Source organism: Podarcis raffonei, chromosome 3 (genome assembly GCF_027172205.1).
Source record: "Podarcis raffonei isolate rPodRaf1 chromosome 3, rPodRaf1.pri, whole genome shotgun sequence".
NCBI lineage: Eukaryota > Metazoa > Chordata > Lepidosauria > Squamata > Lacertidae > Podarcis > Podarcis raffonei.
The window spans coordinates 94,065,441-94,074,865 of record NC_070604.1 but is presented as its reverse complement, the minus strand read 5'-3'; the positions used below and the strand labels follow the sequence as shown (position 1 = coordinate 94,074,865).

Here is a 9,425-nt window from a genome sequence, read left to right as displayed (position 1 = left end):
AACCGAGAAGGAGAAGTGAAGCTGGGAGAGTCAAGTCATGTATCCTTCCTACAGTGCAACACTTCCATATATAACTTTTAATTTCCTGTTCTAAAAGGAGCTATCCATATGTGGTGCATAGGATGGATCCGTTCCTTGATTCTGTCCAGGATTGCAGAAGACCCCAATATGAGGTCAAGCTGGTCCATCCCAGTCCTTCTACTGGACTAACAGGCTAGAGGGCACTCTAGGAAGCAAAATGATTTTGCTGTATGGAGCTGGAGACCACACACTTGTCCAGAGTTTGTTGGCTGTTCAAAGCTCCAAGATTTGGTGTCTGTTGCTTCTGAGGGTGCTGGTGCCAAGAAGCAGACCACCATCTGGCCAATCCCTCCTGAATGTCTGGGGTTTTTTTCTGCAAAGTTTTTCTTCAGCCATCTCCTGCCTTGCATGAATGGCAAGTTCATCTCTCACTGCCCCATTTTGCTTTCTGCCTTCGTCTCTATGGCCTGTCTCAGAGCTGCTTGATATAGATGCTGCATTTTTTCACCTTTTGAAAACATGTAGAGTCATGTCTCAAAAAGGGGTCAGTTGTAATATCAGAACCTACAAACAAAAGTATGGAATGCATGAACTGTAAAGAAGAGCCTTGCAAGACGCAAGTTTCTGACTGTTCTGACAGAAAGAAAGGAGCCTGACTGAACTCACATTTGTTTACTTCCTTCCATGCTATGTATTTGGAATCAAATCACTGTTTTGAAGCTTGAGAATCCTACAATATGATGATACTTTCATTTCAAGTGGGACCTGCAGCCCCAAAGTTGCAGCCTGATGTGTTGCATATACTCAATCCTCATTGAGATGTGTGTTTTTTTGGGGGGAGGAATTAGAGCTTATCCCCAAAAGATTCTTTTTACTTCTACAAACTTTCCCAAGCTGTGGGGAAGTAAGGTAATTTCAGACTCGGGTCTTATGATAGGGGTTCCTTAAATGGGTCATGTGCATGTATTCAGTTATTTATCGTAAGCAGCCCTTCTGTTCATTAGGCTAACTCCCTCTTGCGTGAGGGTGCAGCCAGTTTGGCTACCTAGGCAATAGCACCCACAATCTGAACATCAGAAACAGAGGGAATGATAGCAATTCATTGTTTCCAAATAGATGTGTTTATTTTTCTGAATGACCTGTTTACATCAAAAAGTATTGCCAAGCGCAGAAATTGATTTCCTTCTTCATATCTTTCAACTGCTTTGTAGGAGCTTATCTGTAGAAGTGCTAGTTGTGGAGCTCTCAAATGACTTGCAAAACGCCATCTTAAACCAATGTGCAACACAGCCACTGGGAGAGAAAGAGAGAACATAACTGTTAGAACTTACTTAGGGCATCTGTTTGGACATGTTCAAAGCTTCCCCAAAGTTTTCTATGATTCCATCTTGGTAGAGCTGTTGCTGCTGCTGCTGCTGCATCATGGGATCTAAGAGTCTGCAAACAAGAGTCAGTAGTCCTGATTCTGAGGGGAACCATTTTGGCTGTACCACTTAATCTGTGGAAAGGTCATCACTCAGGGAAAAAGCAGATGAATACTCACTGGTGGCCATCAAGACTGGTGGTGATGTGTAAGGCAGGGAGACAACAGCATGTAGAGTAAGAGCCAATGACAAGCACAGCCAACTAATTCTGGTTTTCACCCCATCTTCCTCCCTACTGAGTTCTGTAATGGCAAAACTCAAACTAAGGAAGAAGAAGCTGACACCCAGTGCCAGCCCCTAGACCAGTGTCAGACTTACGTATAAGCCAAAAAAAATAAAGGGAAAAAACCTGGATGTACATTTTCAAAATATAAGATAAAAAGCAAATCAAATAAAACCTACACAAAACAACAGTGTTTTGTGTTGTGTAGGCTCCTATGGTGTAAGTAATGGACCCTGCCTGCTAGCCTGCTCCCCAAAATTACCATATATATTCATATATAGCATATATTCAGCACAAAAAACAATGACAATTTGTTGTTGACAAAGGACGGCTGGACATATAAAGGGCCCCATTACCTTCAGTAGCTTAGGGCCTCATCAAACCTAAATCCAGCCATGCCCTAGACTGGTTTTAAGTAAGAAGGCAGGCAGGTGGGGGGGCATTTCCCCATTTGCCCCAATGAATCAGCCTCCATTAGAACATTAGAACAGAATGCTTTGCATACAGAAGGGCCCAAGCTCAATCCCTAGGATCTCCAGGTAGGGCTGGTAAATCCCTCTGTCCAAAACCCTGGGGAAACTGCCATCAGTCAATGCAGACAATATTGAGCTAGATGGAACAGGTCTGGTTTGATATATGGGAACTTCTGAGCAGTTGAGTCCATATTGGGAGGCATGTAACAGGCCTCATCAGTACCTAGAGACCCATGTGATTCAGCCTCCTGCCAGTGTAGCTTAGATCTTTTCCGCAATTCCCCCAAGCTTCATGTTACTCACTTGAAGTGCATGATGCACATGCCCTGCCACACCAGATGGCACTTGGAAGGATCACCCAAAGCCCCATTCTACATTCTGGCCAGAATCAACCTTCTGCACACCTGCAGACCCAGGAAATTACAGGAACGGGGTGGCAGTGGCAGTGAGGGTCCAAAATAGACTAGCAAGCCTGGAAATTTCTGAGCTACAGAACAGTGACAGTTGTTGGCATTTCACCTAGGGTGAATAATCCCACTAGATTGGGAGCTGGGTAGGAGACATATCGCATGAAAACATATCAAATTTCTTGCTGGCTGACAGAAGAAAAGGTAGGTCAGAGTCTGCTTCCCAAATGCCATTAAATAAAACTGAATGCTCCTAACATCTCTGATGGATGTGGCTTTCATTATAGTTTCACAGCAAGGTTCCTTTCTCTGACTACAGCAGGCCCTGCCATCTTTTGTATTCTAGCCAAAATAAGAAAAAAAAGAATCATCACTCATAACATCTAGATCATTGCTAAGACCTATCAGGTCACTTATTTTCACCTCATTCTGGGCAAGAACTGCTTCCCTCATGCACGTTTTCAGTTGTTTTGTCTCATTCCCTTTGAAGGTGGATAACAAAGATGAACACAGAGTGATCATAACAGAAATCTATTTATATCCTGCTCCCTATGTGACAAAATGGATTGCTGTCCATATATAACCTACGTTTTCCTGATGAATTTGACAATACTAGCTCTGACAGCATTATTGTTTTTGGCTTTAAAAACTCGGAGCCCAGTTCTAGCCATTTTTGCTCAGAAGAAAGCAGAAATTCATGCTGAAGCTTATGAAGGCCTCCAGTTTTGGGTTTTGTCAGCTGCTGAAGCCAGAGAATCCCATTCCAGACTCTCATCGCTGTTGCTGCTACTCATCCTTGTTTAGAGCACCTGGCTTGAATAATAATAATAATAATAATAATAATAATAATAATAATAATTTATACCCCGCCCTCCCCAGCCAAGACCGGGCGCAGGGCGGCTAACAATCAATAATAAAAACAAGGTGATTAAAACTTAAAAAACTTAAAAAACAAGATTAAATTACAACATTAAAACATTAAAATGCAGCTTCTTCACAGGAAGAGAAAGGAAAAAAGAAAGAGGGGGAGGGAATCAAATTGATTCTAAGCCAAAGGCCAGGCGGAACAACTCTGTCTTACAGGCCCTGTGGAAAGAAATCAGATCCCGCAGGGCCCTGGTCTCATGAGACAGAGCATTCCACCAGGCCGGAGCCAGTGTTGAAAAGGCCCTGGCTCTGGTTGAGGCTAATCTAACTTTCTTAGGGCCCGGGACATCTAGGGTGTTGCTATTTATGGACCTTAAGGTCCTCCATGGGGCATACCGGGAGAGGCAGTCCCGTAGGTACGAGGGTCCTAGGCCAGTACAGGTGTGGGCAACCTGCAGCCTTTGACCTCATTTCAAGCCAGGAAAGAGGGAACTGGAGAGAGAAAGGAGGGTAGGAGATGGAGAAGCTGGAACAGATCAAGCAATGGAAAGATAAGAGGAGAAAACTCTTGCAAACAATCAGTTCTGGGCTCTGGCAAGGATGTCCCAACTCTGGCAGCCCGTTGGGTGGAAAGGAAAAGGGAGAGACAAAAAAACAGAAGAAAATAGTGGTTTGGGGCCTGTCCACTAGTTACATGAAGCCCTGGTAAATTATCCCCAAGGGAATGCAGAAGAAGATTCCCTGTCTTTGAGCTAGCAGATGGAGCCGACCAGTACAGCCCAACTTTGCCAGATGGGTGGGACAGACCCCCTGTCAATCACCTGACGTCATGTATCCCATCAAATTTCAAAGGGATTGGTGTGACTGCCAATCAGCTGGTGGGTTTTTACAATGACCTCCACTGAAGGTGCACTCCCCGCTCCAATCAGCTGGCTGGTGGTGGAAGCGCCCCTTCAATGAGGCTTGCTTCATTAGTACAAAGCATTTGAATGTGTGCTGCTAGCGCCTGTCAGTTGAGTGGCAATGAGAGCACACATTGCTCCCAAAGCAGAAAGAAGATGAATGCATGGTTAAAAGGGCTAGAACTTGGCTCTTTATTGCCACCTTGATCTTAATATCTACTGGGGCTAAAGACTACCCAGGATTCTACCTCATGCATCCAAATATATTCCAGTCAGTGAATTATAATGTGTGAGCTTATCCACTAAGATGTGCTCTCCATCTTAACATGCCGAGCTGTGGTTTTAACAGGTATCCTAGCTGCATCAGTACTACTAGAAATAATAATAAATAGGTGTGATTTAAAAGCAGTGGTGCTTTTATTTGGGCATCTTATTACCACCAATCTGTCATAATGCAGCTGTGCAGAAGCTTAATTCAATCATCATTACCTCAGCCAGAGAGAGCTGGACAACTCCATGCTTATCCTTGTCTAGCATCTGAAACATTTCTGAGTGGCAAAAAAAGAGCAGGCGTTAAACAGTAGCATTTGGTACATGAGAAATACAAAACCTGGAGATGGGGCACAATTCCGAGAACCTGGCTTCTTCAAATCAGGTTACTTCAGTTTTATCAGCTGTGGGACAAAGGGTTTGCTTTGTCCCAGATCCCAGACTGAATCTCTACTATCCTCAGGTATGGCTGAGAAAATGTCCCACCTGAAACCCTGGAGGTCCACTGCCGGTCAGTGTAGACAACACTAAGCTAGATGGGCCAGTGATCTGGTATGAGACATCTTCCTATGGTGTTGGTAACTTTAAAGTTCTTTCAGCTGAGGTGGTATATAAGAGAGTGCTCAGCTTCCAAAGACTGTGTGTGTGTGTGTGTGTGTGTGTGTGTGTGTGTGTGTTTAAGTATTTTAAATACTTATAAAATGGCAAAACAGTGAAGGCATGAAAGTTGGAAGAATTGAGCTGCTGGTCACTGGGGATGTCACAGATAGCATCCAGCAGATGCCTATGTATTCTCACAGTCACACTGCCTATTCCATTCACAATGGAGCACCTGCACTATCTTGAATGACAATGAGATTGGAAAAGTGGTTTCCCTGTAGCAGAGACACTAGATGGGGCATGGTGAGGAATGCAATTAAGATGATCTGGTCATTGTATATTCTTGTGCAATCCTTGTCTGGAAAGCACCTAAACTGGCATATTAGGGCAGTTACACCATTCTCTGCATAGCAAGATGGCAGTCACACACTGGGTGAGGTTTGCAAATCAGTCCCTTTGGCAGATCCTATTAGACCTTGTGGGGGGGGGGGTAGAATATCTTCTGCATCTGAGTCCCTGTATTTGTTTTGTCAAAAGAAGAGTCTGACAAGCTTTGGGATCTTACACTAGCTTGGGAGTAGTTGGTTACTTATCTAATTTGGCAAATTACAGACATTTTGGTCCCTTTTTCCTTGACAAACAGTTGTTTGTGCTCAGGTTAAAAATAGGGATAGCTCTTTTGCTTGTTAGAGAAAAGCCGGGGTGGTGGTAAGGGAGACACTCCAGAGTATTTTCTGTCACTCTACTTCCTTTTACTTCAGGAAGACTTACTGAAGAGAGTCTCTAGGCGAATCATGCAGGCCACGAAGCCATCAAAGTCAATGGTCATCTTGCTGCCAGCATAACGGAGAGCTATACTGTGCTGGATTTTGTTGTTAAGAGTGAAGCCTATGTGGAAAGGAAAGCCAGGCATGAGTAACACAATATTTGGTGTTGATCCACACCGTTCTGTTTCATTGCACCTGTTTTGTGCGGTTTATAGTACTTCTGCTATGGGGCAGCTATATAAATTAAGCAGGTAAATAAATGTGGCAAAAGCAAAATGTCACTTGGAGAAGAAATTGAAATATTTTCCTTGAAGCCTGCATTTGTTTCATTCTGGATTGTTTTATACAATATTTTGATGTGTTGTAAACCGCTTTGAGGTCTTTTTCTTTAAAATATAAAGCAGAATAGAAATGATATGAATAACAACAAACAACAACAACAACAAAACAGCTGCAGACAGACAGTGATGAAGTATTATTAGCTATTCCATCCTGGCAGGTTTGTTGGTCTATTATGTTCTCCTTCCCAGCCCCCATTGTTCTCAAGAGGTAACAGACTTAACACTCCCTCATAATGTTTTCTAAAATGACACATTTTAATGCCAATTCATGGGAATTCCCTTGACCTATATTCAGAAGAGAAGCACCTAATTAGTGAAGCCTTAATGCACTCCTGGGGCTCCAGCCAAACGAAATCCATTGCAGGGAGTCAGTTTCATGCACAGGATATACTTCCTATCCATTTCCTAAAGCTTCATTTAAGCTGAGGCTGAAGCCACAGTTTGCTGGCCTGAATGGAGGAATACATTTGCTGGAAAGTCAGCAATTCCCCATATTGTGGCGATAATCTCCCCCCCCCCCCAAGACCAGATGATTCCCATCCACCCCCTATAGAAACAACAAAGATCCTTGTGGCACTTTAAAGATTAATAGATGCTTTGTAGCATAAGCTTTTGTAGACTACAGTCCACTTCATCAAATGCTTGAAATATTATCCTCAGTTTGCAGAGGGTATTGTGAGGGGAGATGGGAGGATTGGAGCCAAGTGAAGCTGATGCATATGACCTGCGTGACAAGAGACACTGGTCCCACTATGGGCCCTTGGAGGATGCCCCAGGGGTCAAATGAAACATGGAATGTTCCTCTCCAAGGAGGATGTTGTAGCTGGGAAAAGAGGATGGAGGAAGAAACAGCTGGACATAAAAAAGATAGAGAGAGCTATGCCGCTGTTTAGATAGGCCACGCAATGGTTCACATGTTCATATGTCCTCAGGGACTTAAATGAGAGGTGCCCATAGAGATCAATAGAGAAAATTAAGATTTTAATATAGCTGGGATTGGCACCTGCGTGTCTACTCCCCCTTCCAAAAACCCAGAAATGGAGGGGACCCCAAGTGGGGTCCAATGAGGGCTGAGCATGCGCAGGGTGCATAGAAAGGTGACCAATGGCTGGAGAGAGAATCAAGGAAAAGAATGGGGGTGGAATAGAGTGTCAGGAGTGCCAAACAGAAGCATTCCATGTGGCAACATTTTGTTGCAAGGCCCTAATTCCTGAAAGTTTCCCTGGAATATAGACTCCCCGTCACCAGCACGCTGTCCGCCATCTCTGTCAAAGCACAGCTGCAGGAGTCTGCTGCTGGGGATGTTCTGAGTCATATTCTCAATTCAAGCAGGGTAATTATGAGGCCCAACAAGCCCAGTCTGTGCCTCATATGAATGGGCATCTAAGAACACATCCCAGAATCATTTGCAATACACTTGAGCTGTGTGACAGATGTAAAAGATTCCTTACATGGAGGATTGGGTACCTTAGAGGTCACACAAAAGACCACTGGCACACAGTAGGGATGGACAAATCAGTCAGTTTCAATTTTTCTGTTTCGCATCTTAAATTTATTTCTCCAAATTTCCCTATTTGAGTCTTTTTAAAAAAAACTAATGGAAATGCATGTTAATGCAAATTTCTCCGCATATACACCTCTTGCAGAGTCGTAGCATAGGGGGGTGACCCCAGGCACACATTTTTGAGGGAGAGCAATCAGGGGGCCCCACAACACGCACAGTGCTCTGGCAGCTGAGGAACAGTGGCAGGTGGGTTGGACTAGTGGACAGGTAGATGGGAGCAATGGGCAAGGAGGCTGAGGTGCACCCATACCTCAGCTGCCCAGCCCACCAGGGGGTGGAAAACTTGTCCCACCCTGGGTGCCACTGCATTCTTGTACATAGTTTTGACTAATACAGTGGACACTCGGGTTGCGAACGTGATCCATGCGGGATGCACGTTCGCAACCCGCAGCGGTGCGTCTGCGCACACACAGGTTGCAATTTGACGCTTCTGCGCATGCATAAAGTGCAATTTAGCGCTTCTGTGCACGTGCGACCGCCAAAACCCAGAAGTAACCTGTTCTGGTACTTCCAGGTTTCGGCAGTATGTAACCTGAAAAAACGCACCCTGAAGCGTCTGTAACCTGAGGTATGGCTGTATACACATTTTTGCAAGCAATTTCCCCTAATATAATACACCTTTCTATGTTGTTTTCATTAAGGTATGCATATTTATGCACATTTTCCTTGAAAATATGCATTTTGTACCCAGTGATTGGTTCAACGACTGCATTGCAAAATTCAGAGAAGTGCAAAGTTCACAGGAGAACTGTTTTCTGCACCATATAATGATTCAAGAAATGCACATTAGGTGGCTTCTTGTTCCAATTCCAAAAAAAGTTGGATTTCTCCCCCATCTCTACATTTTGGATACTGACCTGCTTCCGTGAGAGCATTTCTCATTTCATGTGCATCTATGGTCCCGGAAAAGTCAGTATCCACTTTCTTATAGATTTCCTAAGCCAAAGAAATAGGGAAGGCTGTTGGTTGTCATTTTAGGCTAATTTTAGAAGACCTATCAGTTTGGCTAGGATATTCACTGCTGCTCATGCCTGCCAAGGGAGCCTCCTCTCTCTGAAAGCGTTAATGACTGAAGGAGAGGGAGGAATTCAATTAACTAATGGCAAGCTGTGTGCCCTGGGAAATGGCTCCCACAGGGCTGGCAACTTGCCCACCCACATGGCAAACGGGCCTTTGAGAAATAACCCCCTTCCTCTGGCAAAGGCTGTAATATAAAACTCTATTGAGATTAATACTTTAAAAGAACAACAGACAGTTCTCGGTGCCAAATGGCTTCTTATCCAGCTCTAGCTGTGTAATTAGAAGCTATTCTGGCCTGTAACTCAGTAGGAAGTTCTGCCACAGTTGTTCTTTCACGCTTTCAACTACTACTGCAAAAGTAATCAAAATGTTGAGTACTGAGGGCCTGATAAGAAATATAGTTGCATATAAGTAGCATAATTTTCATGTCATTTTCATGTGTGTGGCAGGTGCCAAACTAACAGTGAGAAGACATTTAGCATTCTCCCATCCTACTCTCAATTATTAAGGATGTGAGGAATTAGGCCCAAGGCCTAACTGAGTCCA

The 9,425-nt window shown here is 44.0% G+C and overlaps 1 protein-coding gene across 1 annotated transcript in view; it reads right to left on the bottom strand.

Moving 5' to 3' along the window:
- Positions 1–1,123: 1,123 nt before the first annotated feature.
- The window catches only part of LOC128411078 (calpain-8-like), a 40,132-nt gene continuing 31,830 nt past the window's right edge, over positions 1,124–9,425 (bottom strand). The window contains exons 18-21 of the mRNA XM_053383066.1: positions 8,717–8,795; positions 5,959–6,075; positions 4,807–4,865; positions 1,124–1,314 (exon numbers count right to left, since the gene is read on the bottom strand). Of these exons, the coding sequence (XP_053239041.1) occupies positions 1,291–1,314; positions 4,807–4,865; positions 5,959–6,075; positions 8,717–8,795 (279 nt within the window). The 3' untranslated portion in view covers positions 1,124–1,290. The remainder of the gene's footprint in view (positions 1,315–4,806; positions 4,866–5,958; positions 6,076–8,716; positions 8,796–9,425) is intronic.